At 39.4% G+C, this 15,587-nt stretch overlaps 1 protein-coding gene across 2 annotated transcripts in view; it reads left to right on the top strand.

The window, feature by feature from the left end:
- cpne5a (copine Va) overlaps window positions 1-15,587 on the top strand; it is a 266,519-nt gene that overhangs the window by 218,091 nt on the left and 32,841 nt on the right. For both annotated transcript variants that reach the window (XM_061903539.1, XM_061903540.1), the window contains one exon: window positions 13,750-13,796. In XM_061903539.1, coding sequence (XP_061759523.1) covers window positions 13,750-13,796 — 47 coding nt within the window. The remainder of the gene's footprint in view (window positions 1-13,749; window positions 13,797-15,587) is intronic.

Genomic DNA, 15,587 nt, shown 5'->3' on the forward strand with positions numbered 1-15,587 from the left:
TAAAAATAAAGAGTAACAATAAGAATAAAAATATAACATTCAAATAAGAATGTAACAAGAGAAACTAGGCAGCAGTGTCCATGTATTGAAAAAAAAAATTAAGAAACACAGTAATACTGTTATATGAAATATGTGATGTGTATATTGTACCTTTAAAATGTATTGCACTGTCATTGCTGTTAATTGCACTGTTAATTTCACTGTTTTTTCTTGTGGTTTATTTTAGTATTATTATTGCTTTGCTTTGCGTCCCCTATCATCCTAGTAAGAGAGGAGTGGTACAGTCTGATGGTGTCTGGGAGAGAGGCTGCACTTACTGTGTTCATGATGCAAAACAATGCATAATTCAAGAAGTTTCTTTTAAATAAGAGACATGTTTATAATATATATTATAAATAAAAACACAAACGCCATTCTAAAAAAGCCAGCAGACACCAAGACACATCAGTTGAATTAGTTTTAATCAGCCCCTTAAGTCACCGAGCATGTAGCTATACAATTATTAACGGATGTAGCTGAATAGATAATCAGCCTAATATTTTTTATATCTAACAGACCATGCAAATGTGTTGACACACACACATATGACAGAGGATTATCTTTCAATGGTCCGTATTTGCAGCACGAGCACCGAGTGTGTGTCAATTTGGATGTATTTTTCAGACGTGCTGAATAAAACAATAAATAGTGCTCAGAAAATGTTGAGGAGTGTCGATAAATCACATTGCGTGTGCTGTGTACTATTTTTACATCTTCTCCCATTATTGTGGGTGTTTTGATGATCTGCTTATATTCTGCATATGTGAAAAGAAGACAGAGACGCAAAATGGATTGCACGCTTCACTTAACAGACACAATCTACTTTGCACACGTTTAGGAGATCAGCTTTGCATGTGCTATCGTGTTTACACTTGTTTTAGTACACGGAAGCCCTTAGTAAATCAGACCCTTTGAGACATCATGTATATATATGTATATATATAACCAGGGAAACCTGGATGACACGGGACGCAACGCAATAATAATACTGCAATAATAATACTGCAATAATAATACTGAAATACTGCAACAAAAAACTGTGCAATAAACAGCAATATCAGTGCAATACCTTTTAAAGGTGCAATATACACATCACATCTTTCATATAATTGACAATATTATAGTATTTTTTTTCTTTCTTTATTTATTTTTTCCATAACATGGTCACTACTGCCTAGTTTCTCTTGTTATATTCTTATTTTTACTGATGTATTTTTATACTTATTGGTACTTTGTATTTTTATTCGTATTATTATATTTGTTATTTTATTTCCATTTATACCTCTATTGTTTAGTTTTTAAATTCTTTTAAATTCTATCCCAATTATCTACACTGCTGGTGGAATTTTAACGTTAATTCGGCTCTACCCCGGTATTGAGCACTGTGTAATCGATAAACCAGAGAAACCTTGACCCCATATATATATATATATATATATATATATATATATATATATATATATATATATATTTATATATACACACACGCACGCACGCACGCACGCACGCACGCACGCACGCACGCACACACACACACACACACACACACACCCACACACACACACACCCACACACACACACACACACACACACACTATATCAATGTGACCCCCTCTAGTCAAAAAATTGCCCAAGTCCGTGTTAATCATGAAGAATTGTCCCAATAATCATGTATAAAAAGTAATCACACATTTTTCTTCCATCCTATACACATCTCGATGCTCAAATGACAAATGTAGTAATGCAAGAATCTGGCTTCTCCAGCCTCCTATTTACTGCAGTTGTATAATCTTAATGTGTGGCTAAAGAATCACATTCAGCCAATATAGGATGGATGATGTTGTTCTACTGCATCTCGAGCCACTTTTGCAGCATCTGGTACTACATCTTGTTACACAGTAAACAGTGCAGCAATCTGTTCATAAGAATGTTTGTGTTGGCTGATTTCCAGCAGGATGAGAGCGTATGTACCCGAGGTATGCTGTGGCTTCAGTCAGTGTTTTTTTACGCTATCCCACCTGGCACACGTTTCCAAGCCTGCAGGGGATTCCCACTTCAGAGACATTTCGAGCATATTGTGTTTGTCTAAGTGGAAAGAGAAAGTCAAAATTACGGCTATGCGTTTAAAGCTGTTCGACTTGTGCGGTAATTCAGGAGACGCACACGCTGGCGGAATTGTTCTCACAGGAATTTGAATGTTATGAAAGTAATACATACAGTCCAGCATTTTATGCATATCCTCCATGTTTTTTTTAAACGAGACACTTTTTCCCACGTTGCACACAATATTGTACCCACAATCTCATTAGAACAGCAGGCACATAACGTGTTTACAATTATAAGTGTCATGTCTTCTGATCATGTTTTGCTTAGTTATGTTCTGTTACTTCAGGACTCCATTCGTTCCAGTTTTTTCACTCCCTTGTTTCGTCACCATAGCGACCCATCAGTTTCACCTGCCTCACGTGTTGTACTCACGCACCTGTTTTTAATCACAGAGACTATTTAAGCCTGTCATGTTCTGTTGGTCGTTCTGGTGTCATCACTCCGTTCATGCTTACTCCCACTCTCCTTCATGCCGTGTTTACTCTTTCATGCAATTTCATAGTTCATGCTGCCCTGCTCACATCACGACAAGTGAGTTTTGTTTATTTATGGCACAGTTAGTGTCTTTTGTTTCATGTCCACAGTTTACGTCAAAGAGCTAGTTTTGTTCCCTGCGTTAAGTTTTGTACCTCCACCTCGAGCGCCTTTTGTTTGCATGTTTTAGAGTCAAATAATTAAATCGTGTATTCACCTTCATGCCATGTCCGGTCCAGTTCTTTTGCACCTCGGGAAAGCAATCCACGCAGTAAGCTGCAAAATAGTCCAAGTTATGATAATAAGGAATAACAAGAATGCTGAGTGTTGGAGACAATATAAATATAATATACTAAAGCTTTTTTGCTGATATCCAATATTCCGATATTGTCCAACTCTTAATTACCTATACCGATATCAACTGATACCAATACATACAGTCGTGGAATTAACACATTATTATGCCTAATTTTGTTTTGATGCCCCGCTGGATGCATTAAAAAATGTAACAAGGTTATCCAAAATAAATCAACTCAAGTTAGGGGGGTTAGGGGGTAGCGGGGATGTATATTGTAGCTTCCCAGAAGAGTTAGTGCTGCGAGGGGTTCTGGGTATTTGTTCTGTTGTGTTTGTGTTGTGTTACGGTGCAGATGTTCTCCCGAAATGTGTTTGTCATTCTTGTTTGGTGTGAGTTCACAGTGTGGCGCATATTTGTAAAAGTGTTAAAGTTGTTTATACGGCCACCCTAAGTGTTACCTGTATGGCTGTTGACCAAGTATGCCTTGTTCACGTGTGTGAAAAGCCGTAGATATTATGTGACTAGGCCTGCACGCAAAGGTAGTGGCTCGAAGGTTTATTGTCGCCCTGAACTTTTCCCTACGTTCGTGTACACAGGGTGTTTTAAAAAGTCATACATTTTACTTTTTGAAACTGATACCGATAATTTTGAAACCGATACTGATAATTTCCGATATTAAATTTTTTAAAGACTTTATCGGCCGATAATATCGCAGCCCAATATTATCGTACATTGCTAGTTCAGACTTATATCTGTCAGTAGACTCGCTATGGATGCGCTAAAAACTACCAATGTGGTGAGTTTACATAATTCACCCACATAACTTTAGTTATTAGAGAGTTCCGGTTGGACGGTTTTTCACAGGACACATTTCCAGCGTTGTTATTGCACTAGTGAGCCACGGATGAGGAAATGCTGATCTGTTATTGATTTAAGTAAAGTCTGAATTGTTGTGTACTGAGAAGGCTGAACTGGGGTTTACAAGGTTTATTGAACCCTTTGATGAGTGGGTATGGTGTGTATGCTACTCTAAGTGAATGGGTGTAGACAACGTGTAGAATTAACTGTGTAAGTATTACCAGACATTGTTGTCTGTGAGTGATGGATGAATCCTTCGTCGAGTCAAGGAGGCAGGGCGAAGAGGCAGTCCGTAAACAGGCAAGCAGTCAAGAGTAGGAGTGTGGCAGCATAGTCCGTGTTCGAGCAGGGATCGAGGATCGAGGAAGGCAGTCAGAGATCCGAATGGATGTCGAGAGGCAAAACACGATCACAGATGACAAGGAAGACACTGCGGAAGACACAAGGGACATGAATGAGGGAAACAAAGAAGAGCACAGAGAAGGTGTGCAAAGTACAAGGGAGGGAATGCCAGACGTGATGCTTACTAGGAAGATGAGCGACGTTCCGGCAAAGATTGCTTGGGTCCGCTGGGCTTTATGTTGCTCCCTCTCATTTTTTCAGGTGCACTGATCTGCGATTGCCTGCAGCCTTGTCGCTGCGTGGGCGTGCTACGCTCAGCGCCAGCAGGAGCGTGTCTGGCCGCGCTGCCGGCGGAGTTTCCGGCAGATCCAGCTGCTGGGGAAATGCATGTTCAAGCCTGTGCCGTGACATGAATGTCATTAAAACAGTTAGCTCCATCTTTTGACACTTGTCCCACTCCCGTCCTTGCACGCTACACCGCTACAGCAAAAATGACAGGGAGAAGACGATGTCGAAAGTGAGCCACGTATATAAGAACGCCCACAACACGGCGCATCCTGAATTGTCTGTCAGAAAGATGGCCTGCAAAACATAATCTATGCTACATTTTGACCAAAGAACCACCATTACATGTTATGTAGACCAAGAGGAAGTATTTTCAAGTGTTTTCAAGTGTTTTCCGGAGTGCCTATTGTATGAAAAAAAAAAATCCTGACTAGACCCGCTCATCGGCAGTGCGCCTGATAATCCAGTGCGCCCTATGGCCTGGAAAATACGGTGTGAAAAAAAGCCATGTTATCTGAAAAATGTTAGGGAGTGGATAGAGTGTTTACGTTGTGATGTTCTAGTAGTGCATCATGTTGAAAAAGTCATTTTGATAGCTGCTTTCAGATTTATGGGCTTGAGATCAGGGACAGGCAGCAAGCAATGATCATACCACATACTTTTTTTCTGCAGTGGCAAAACATGAGTCAAAGAAGTCTACTTCTGAAATAAAATAAAAATCGCAATGACTTTTATGGATTACTCGATTGGGGGAAGGGATACGAACAGTAATCTCAGGGTAGCCATTACGCGTTTGCAATAAGACCATAAACCCAGACAATCCTGCAACATCCATCAACATCGTTCGGTATTGATTCTCCCATCTGGCAATAATTTGTTGGCTCAGCTCTTCGACTAATCCCCAACACACCTCAGAAGGGAAACGAGGAAATCAGGTGTCGAGAAAGCCTGACGACTGGTGACTGGTGTGTGTGTGCGGAGGGATGATACTTTTCATACACCCACACAGCAGCATGCTGATCCCCAGAGGGCTGCTTTCTCCATCTTTTTTTGTTCATGGTGCTCTAAAAGAAAGTGGCACCACTCACACTGACCTGGTTTCTGTCCTGCCATGTACACTCATGCACTAAGATCACATACTCCTCCATTCTGTTTCATTCATGAGTATTATATAAACATAGACAGTATGGAGATGTTTCTTTCATTACATGACTGTACTGTTGGTCAGTAATGCCTATGTTCAGCAGTCATTGTAGTTCTGAGTGAAGCCTGACAGGAAGAGCACTTACATTCATGCTGGTGTTTTATGATGTCTTTACAATTATGATTACAAGATGGTTGAAGGCGGACTGGACAATCGTGCATTACATGCTAAACATTACCTTTTGCACTATATTAATTTATATTATTATGTTTTGTCAACTTTGTACTTTTTTTAAATTATTATTTTTTTATGTCATTGCCTGAAATAAATAAATAAATGAATGAAAAAAAAAAGAAATGAGATGTTACTGGAACTCTGTAAGGCTGTGTGGACGGTTTTAAAGAGGACCTCTTGTGCAAAACCAACGTTTCTTACGTTTTGATACCTGTTTCTGTGTATTTAGAATCTGGAAAAGTCCATAAAATTAAAAATCGAACCAAGGAGGCTTTTGCGGGGTTATTTTTAAAACAATCTTGCCTTCCTTCATGCTTCCCACAAACGTTTGGAATTTGCCCAATTTGTGACATTTTTCACAAGTGTGACATCAGCGAATAGCTCCATATATGGCATGGATTTATCCAAAGTGCTTTGCGCAAGTGCACCATTGAAGTCCGAAGCTCCTTCTCTTTTTCAATCCTCTTGTATTGGGACAAACCGGCTCACACTTGCACATGCATCTTCTGCTATTGCCATTTCTAATACAAAGTAGTGTATAGTTCTAATTTATCCATATAGAAGCGCTAAAAACTATAACATGGATGACGGGTAGAAGACACAGTTAAAGGGGAGGCACAAACATAAGACTGTCCATAGAACGACGCATCTTGGAGACAGTCAGCAAGCAGTTTTGAGGATGGTCTGTAATATGACATAATCTAGGCAACATTTTAATCAAAGAACCGCCATTACAAGATTTGGAGACGACAATAAAGTTTTTTAAAAGTCAGGTTACAAATCTGTCATGATTACAGTTTATTGAAAAATATCGTCTTTGATGCAGTCCAAGTGTTGGCCCTCTGGAAAACAGTTAAACACATTTGTATTTTATACCCCACTGATAATTGTGTCACGTCGATGGGATCATGTTTTATTTTGCCCATGTTCGGTTTTGTTTTTTGGACACTCAGTTCCTGTTCCCGCACTTCCTTGTTTGCTTTGTTACAATGCCGACTCATTAATTTTCACCTTGTAACCATGTCACGCCCCTGTCCTCATGTCTCACACCTGTTTGCAATTATCATGTCTATTATTTAAACCGGAAGTTGCCAGGAAGTCAGCCTGGCGACTTTACCCCTACTCCCTTCATGCCATGCTATGCCTGCTAATCACTCTGCCCATATTTTCCCTCCTGCTCATGCCACTTAAGTTTTTTGTTTTTTTTATGTCACAGTTGTTGAGTTTTGTTTTTTGTCTATAGTCATGCCATAGTGCTAAGTTTTGCTTTCTAGTCAACTTTGTTCTCCGCCATTGTGCGCGCCTTTTGCTTGCCTTTTTTTTGTCATAGTATTAAAAATAAATATGTACTTACACTCATGTCTTGCTCGTGCCAAATTTCCTTTGCCTCGTAACAACAATCCAAACCCCAAAGTCCACGGTTTGACAAATGTTAACGCAGTAACATGTACACAGTATACGGTAGTACTTTAACTTGTAGTACAGGCTCGATTGGTTCCATGACCAAGCTCAAAACTTAAAGCATTTGTATCTCAAATCAAAGTAAGCTGTTGAAAAATAAAAAAATAAACAATATTTACAAGTAATCTGCTTTTTGAAAAGAAAATCAAACTTTTAGATAAGAAATAGTGTATGGAAAAACCATACAACAGAATGTACTACAAACAATTGCAGTTGTTCTATAAAGTAACGGACTTCTGTGGTACCTCCTTTGAAATGCTTCGTCATCAAACACACCATGAGCAGCTTCTCCTTATTTACATGGATGAATGTCCATTCTTTAGATATTATTTTAACGTCTTTGCTCGCGCGAAAGCTGGCTCCTGCTTAAAGGCCTACTGAAATGAGATTTTTTTATTTAAACTGGGATAGCAGGTCTATTCTATGTGTCATACTTGATCATTTCGCGACATTGCCATATTTTTGCTGAAAGAAATTAACAGAGAACATCCACGATAAAGTTTGCAACTTTTGCTTGCTAAGAGAAAAGCCCTGCCTCTACCGGAAGTCGCAGACAATGACGTCACATGTTGATGGCTCCTCACATCTTCAAATTGTTTTTAACGGAAGCCTCCAACAAAAACAGCTATTCGGACCGAGAAACAACAATTTCCCCATTAATTTGAGCGAGGATGAAAGATTTGTGTTTGAGGATATTGATAGCGACGGACTAGAAAAAAAAAACAAAAAACAAAAACAAGTAAAAAACAAAACAAAAACGCGATTGCATTGGGACGGATTCAGATGTTTTTAGACACATTTACTAGGATAATTCTGGGAAATCCCTTATCTTTCTATTGTGTTGCTAGTGTTTTAGCGAGTTTAACAGTACCTGATAGTCGCAGGTGTCTCAGAGAAGTCGACGGCAGCTTTATGGGCTGCACAAGCTCAGCTGATCTCCGGTAAGAAGCGACTTTTTACCACAATTTTCTTACCAAAACCTGCTGGTTGACATTCTGTTGGGATCCATGTTCGCTGTGATCCATAGGAAAGTTTCACCTCTGTGAATTTTAAACAAGGAATCACTGTGTGTTTGTGTGGCTAAGGGCTAAAGCTTCCCAACTCCATCTTTCTACTTTGACTTCTCCAATATTAATTGAACAAATTGCAAAGGATTCAGCAACACAGATGTCCAAAATACTGTGTAATTATGCCGTTAAAGCAGACGACTTTTAGCTGTGTGTGTGCGCAGCGCTCATATTTCCTAACAGCCCGTGACGGCAAGCGTACACGTCATCATTACGCGACGTTTTCAAGGAAAAACTCCCGGCAAATCTAAAATTGCAATTTAGTAAACTAAAAAGGCCGTATTGGCATGTGTTGCAATCTTAATATTTCATTATTGATATATAAACTATCAGACTGCGTGGTGGGTAGTAAGTAGTGGGTTTCAGTAGGCCTTTAAGTAACATGCAGACTAGCAGTGCTGCGCTTGAGCGTCCTCACCAAGTCGGCCACATGGTCGGTGATCATGTTTTTGATTATTTCTTCAAGTCAATGAATATCACCCACTTCTTCTCAGGACTGTCCTTCACACTCACTTGCTTTTACCCCATTGTTGGATAACAAACTGTGTCAACATCTAGCTAAAAGCTAACGCTAGAGAGTAGGAACAAATTTTAGTTGAGATCTTACGGGGTTCACTCTGACATTCACTAGCGATGAGGAAGCTTGTAACTGAAATGTATGCTCGCAACTTAATGCATTACAAAAAGCAGAGAGACAGCTTGTATCTCAAAAATACTCATACGTTGAGGTACTTATGTATATTATTTTTGCCATTAGTAAATTTGATATACCAGATTTGACCTTCTGGTATTGTATAATAATAAACCTTTTGCTGTCAAAAACCTGCCGCCCAGTACTGGCAAATCATTGAATTGTGTAACAATAATGTAATTATAAGTAAAAGCCACAACACTTCCATGTATTTATTTGCTTTTTATGTCTAGTCAGAACAATTTGTACATACTGTGATAGACATCCGAGCTGGTGATTTCACATTATGCGGTTATGGTGGATGAATAGACAATGGTACTAGTTAAAAGGATAAACGCAGTGATGGGTAAGCTACTTGGAAAATGTAGTAAGCTAAGCTACAAGTAACTCTCGATTAAATGTAGATAAGCCACAGGGGAAGCTATCCCTGGAGAATCGTTGAAAGCTAAACAACAACCTACACGGCAAAAGTAACTTGCTACATCAAAGCTACATTTAACAGCATTTATATTCATAGGCCCAAATGCATAATATCTATGTTGATGTAACTGCGAGTGAACAAATGAACCCAATACTCTTAACTATCCGTCATTTAGCTGGGGGGCAGCCTGCAACTACCTGTATGTTTTTATTTTAGTTTGCCTTTTCTTTGTCACATCACTATAATGTTATTAGTTTTCTCTACCTACAGTAAAAAAAAACAGCATCTACCAGAGGTAGTTACTAAAAACTTAAGGTTTTGGGGATTTTTTCTCCAAACGTAAAAGCATGTCTAAATATGACCAAAGACATGCATTATTGTGGGTTTCCTGGATGTCATCTTAATCAGTAACGAAACAATCTAATTTGTGGGAGATAATTCCTCTGCCATTTTCAAGTACCGGTATGTTGGTTGTTTTTGGACTGGTCAGCTTTCAGCGTCCCTCTGTCTCTGACTCCCTCATCGTCATGTGACATGAGTATGTGTCTGTTATGATTTTTCTTACCGGTTTTGATAACCCGCCTTATCTTGCCTCTGATTGGCCGGTCCGTAATGTTTCGCCCTAAACTTAGCTCAAGGGAGACAGTCTGAGTCCAGAGGGGGGATCCAGGAAGTGAGGCGCACAGCTCACTTCCAAGGCGACAGAGGATACTGCGGGAACAGGGAAATGACAGGAACAAATGACCACAAGGAGTGGTCATTTGTTCTACTCAGTGGCCTTGTGGTTAGAGTGTCCGTCCTGGGATCGGTAGGTTGTGGGTTCAAACCCCGGCCGAGTCATACCAAAGACTATAAAAATGTGACCCATTACTTCCCTACTTGGCCCTCAGCATCAAGGGTTGGAATTGGGGGTTAAATCACCAAAAATGATTCCCGGGAGCGGCACCACTGCTCCCCTCACCTCCCAGGGGGGTGAACAAGGGGATGGGTCAAATGCAGAAGACAAATTTCACCACACCTAGTGTGTGTGTGATAATCTTTGGTACTTTAACTTACTTTAAGTGACGTGAATTATATTCATATAACGCTTTTCTCTAGTGACTCAAAGCGCTTTTACATAGTGAAACCTAATATCTAAGTTACATTTAAACCAGTGTGGGTGGCACTGGGTGCAGGTGGGTGAAGTGTCTTTCCCAAGAATACATCGGCAGTGACTAGGATGGCGGAATAGGGGATCGACCCTGGCACCCTCAATTTTCTGGCACAGCCAATCAACCAACTGAGCTATACCGCCCCCAAGGAGCAGAAGAATACGGAGAGCAAACACAGGAGAGGAGCCAGAGACACAAAGCTTACTGTCGGACAGAGAACTACGTTCTGGCGCTGGATTGTCAGCTGCGTTGGTCTTTATGCTGTCGAGCCTCAATATAATCAGGTATGCTGATTGCAGATTGCCCGCTGCTTTGAAGGCGCGTTGCTGCGGTCTGAGCGAGGCTTGCAGGTGCGTGCCCAGCAGAGCTTCGAGCTGCTCCTTCAGCGGAGGGAATGACGGTATGAGCGTGCGTCGTAACAGATACGTCATCAATTGCGACCTGTCGGGCGCTTCTACAGGTCCCCACATTGTGAATAGGTTAACCTGAAACTAACAAGAGGGGAATTTTTAGGCATTGCTTTTAAATTGACTGTTTGATTGGTAGCTGCATGTGTGACCATGTCCACCTTGCCTCTATCTCCAACACATTGTTCTATGCATGGCAGTCAAAATATTAAATCGCCAATGTGACAATGTCCTTTTGTCAGCACAGCAGGCTGACTAATGAGCTGAGGTTAGAGTTCTTACTATTATCTCTGAGAGTTGGCTTGTGGGAAATGTGGTAATGGAGGTGTAGTCAAAGAAGGGAATCATGAGCATTAATCACAGTGAAAACATGCACACTTTGAAGTGTTTGTCCTTTAATGGAAATAGGATAAGCCATTAGAGAACAGAGAAGACGTGTTTTAACAATCATTTTGGATTTACCATACTGCAAAATGCATCACATAAAAAGGAGAATAGGCCCTTTTTGTTGTGTACAAGAATGTTCAAAATCCACATAAAACTGTCCTAATAATGACTTCTGGTAACATTTTAATAGTTTTGTGTTCCTCTTGTCTTGTAAATAATTAAATCCTCGGTTTTGAAGTTACCGCTGTGCCTAATTATAGGTTTTTATTTTCTACAGTGAATAATAAAGAATATATAAATTAGATCTTTAGGGACATGCAGCATGGCGGGAAACTAAGCACAAAATGGGGGTGGTGAATTACAGCTGCTGTAGATTTTAATAGTTAGCTCTAGGTGTCCTCATAGCTCATAGTCAACCTCATAGTAGGGGTTTCTTTTAATTCTAACTTACCTGTCGGGATTCATTCGCTGGAGTGCTGATGTTCCAGATCCTCAAGGGGGTTTTGTATACCTGGAATCTAATGGAACGTGATAAAACAAGTGTCAGGCGATGCAATGCTGGAGGCAGATATACCAGTGACTAAAATGAGGCTCTTTAAAGACCTCAGTTATCCAGAAGAACATTTTTGTCGCTGTAAAGAAGTCAGATGAGGTAGTTTGTACACATGCCTCTCCTTGGAGCTCCTTGGAAAAAGAATGGGTGGTTGTACATCAAATAGTCCACATCATATTACAACATTCAGGTCACAGACCTGATGGATGACATCATGAATTGTGAATAGGATTCACAACAAAATGGATTTATGATTATTATCAAATCATGCTGTATTTGCATTTTCACCAACTATGACACAACGTTTTTGGACAGGATTTAAAAAAAATCATTGTCATCAATATTCGTCACTCCGTGCTATGATTTATCTGCTTTACTCTATCGCATTTTTTCAAAATGTAATTTGTATTCATATATTTTTTTTATGTAACTGATCTTATTAATCTCTCTTTTTACGTGCATCAATTCAAGATATTGGATGAATTCTTATGATTTATCTATCTATCTACACAAGGTCTATACTTTTCCCTCCCTATTAAAAATATACATCCACAATTCAATGAAGGATAAATTCATGACAAACAGATGGATTGGTTATAGGATAGGATAGATGGACCAAATGATACATGGCTTAATGACTGTTGGGTGGTCAGAAGAATGGATGGATTTGTGGGATGTGGATAGAAATGGAGATGTCCGATAATGGGGTTTTTGCCGATATCCGATATTACGATATTGTCCTACTCTTAATTACCGATACTGATATCAATCGATACCGATATATACAGTCGTGAAATGAACACATTATTTTGTCTAATTTTATTGTGATGCCTCACTGGATGCATTAAACAATGTAACAAAGTTTTCCAAAATAAATCATCCCAAGTTATGGAAAAAAAATGCCACCATGGCACTGCCATATTTATTTTTGAAGTCACTGTGCATTCTTTTTTTAATAACATGCTTTAAAACAGCAGCTTGGAATTTGGGACATGCTCTCCCAGAGAGAGCATGAGGAGGTTGAGGTGGGCGGGGTTGAGGTGGCGAGCGGGAGGGGGTTAGCGAGTTAGTGTTGCAAGGGGTTCTGGGTATTTGTTCTGTTGTGTTTATGTTTTGTTATGGTGCGGATGTTCTCCCGAAATGTGTTTTTCATTCTTGTTTGGTGTGGGTTCACTGTGTGGCGCATATTTGTAACAGTGTTAAAGTTGTTTATACGACCACCCTCAGTGTAACATGTAAAGCTGTTGACCAAGTATGCTTTGCATTCTCTTGTGTGCGTGTGTGTGAAAAGCCGTAGATATTATGTGACTGGGCTGGCACGCAAAGGCACTGCCTTTAAGGTTTATTGGCGCTCTCTACTTCTCCCTACTTCTGTGTACACAGGGGCGTTTTAAAAAGTAATAAATTTTACTTTTTGAAACTGATACCGATAATTTCTGATATTACATTTTTAAAGCATTTATCGGCCGATAATATTGGCAGTCCTATATTATCGGACATCTCTGGATAGAACAATGATGGATGGAAGAATTTGCAAATTCTGAACAGACATATAGAGAACTAAAAGGACAAATCGTGCATAAGTGCTAGGTGGACCAGAGATATGTAAATAATTTATGAATAGTGGAAGAACAGAGACTTGGATGAACGGACAAAAAGATGACAAAAGTGGTCGTAAAGTGGAAGCATCTTGATAAAAGACGTTTGATGTTGGCTGTCGAGCCAACTCTTGTCAGCATGTGTAGCAGTATCAAAGATGCCTCATTAAACTGCTGTTCTGACTTTCATTCCCTTTTGATAAGAACGCCATTCCTCTGCTCATCTATTTCAGGACACAGATTCACTTCACAGTGGCTATTGATTTCACAGCATCAAATGGTGAGTGTGCCGACTTCATGTGCTGCTTTCTTCTCTGATCACCGTCGTCTTTTACTAAATTCCTGAATTGATTTTGTGTTTGGTTTTCCATATTCATTTGATTAAAATTAAGGCTTAAAAGACCTATACCAGTGTCTTACAAGTTGTTTTTTTTGCAAAATACCAAACCTACAAAATGCTATGTAAAATATAGGTGAAGATATTTTAACATCCCATTCTATGCAGAAAACTAATCGGAGATACTTAAACTTAAAGGGTACCTAAGATGATTTAGTAATAACTTATTTGTGGTCTAGCTAATATGCACTGGATATTGCTGGAATGCAATCATGTGACCTAGAGGCACTTCCGGGTTTCAGGCGATAGTCGAATGCATTGTTTTTAAACCACCGTGGCACACGAGTGTGCCATGAGATTCTGTCTGATGTGCCGTGGGACATTATGTCATTTCACCTAATTGGGTCAAAAATATTTTTGGCAAACCAGTAATTATAAAGCGGAAATAATACGCCATTGTTTGTCTGTGGTGTCTTGAGCGCGGAAGAGTAACCCCGTAATACTCTTCCATATCAGTAGGTGGCAGCAGATAGCTAAAACCTTTGTAGAAGTCGGGAACATGGTTTGTCGTGGTCACAATATGCAGATGACAGCGGGAGGTAGTGTTTAAGGTAAAAAGGTAGCTAATGTTTAAACCAAAAATAAAGAAAAGGCGAGTGCCACTAAGAAAATGCATTGAAGCTTATGGTTGGCTGTGCAAAACAAAACTAAAACTGAACTGGCTGCAAAGTAAACAAAAACAGAATGCTGGACGCCAGCAACGACTTACAGCGTGTGGAGCAGCAGACGGCGTCCACAAAGTACATCCGTATATGACATGACAATCAACAACAAAATAGGAGCGCAAGACAAGAATTAAAACACTACACAGAAAGCACCAAAAAACTCCAAACAAGTAACGGCATGATGTGACAGGTCGTGACAGTACACCTACTTTAAGTCGAGCTATAGTGACGCATGGTTGGAATTTATATCCAACAATTGCGAGAACGACTTTTTAGTGTCAATATCGACTGCTGAGTTAAATTTTTTAATGTTTTCTGCTATTGGTGTGCCTCGGGGTTTTTTTCAATGAAAGAATTGTGCCTTAGCTCAGAAAAGGTTAAAAAACACTGATCTAGTGTCCAATTAGGCTAATGTTTATTTACCTTCAACAATGCTAATTTTGGCGTATTTTGAAAGGTTTATAGGCAAAAATACAAGTGATCATGAACAAATATTTGAAATCAGATGGAGTGGATTTATACACTTAAGAAAAATAATTTAATAAAGATTTAAACCAATTATCATCACCAAGACGTTACTGCTCGTGTTGACCTCACTTACAAGGATTTAAAGAAGAAAATACCGGAGGCACATCATGTCTTTACATCTGGAGGGGTCCACAAATTAAGCATTAAGACGTGAAAGACAATGTAGGACTTATTCGTGCATCGCTAAGTACTGTAAAATAACGAGCGCCATGCTGCTCTGATCGATGAGAAAAAGGATGAGTTTGTTTGAAGTTTAATTCCTGCTACAAATATCAGTCTCGTCTACAGTTTATGTTTGCAGTTGTTTTTATGGTGTGAAGTTCTTATTTTGTCTCATGTGGCTATAGATGTACTTGTTCTGCAATGTTAGTGAGCAATATCAACATTCAGTACATGCTGTTTAGCCTATGATTGATTCATTCATCTAGTTTATTAATTAATTAAATACGGATATTTTATTGATGCTAGCGACTATCTCCAA

Source organism: Nerophis ophidion, linkage group LG06 (assembly GCF_033978795.1).
Source record: "Nerophis ophidion isolate RoL-2023_Sa linkage group LG06, RoL_Noph_v1.0, whole genome shotgun sequence".
Lineage (NCBI taxonomy): Eukaryota > Metazoa > Chordata > Actinopteri > Syngnathiformes > Syngnathidae > Nerophis > Nerophis ophidion.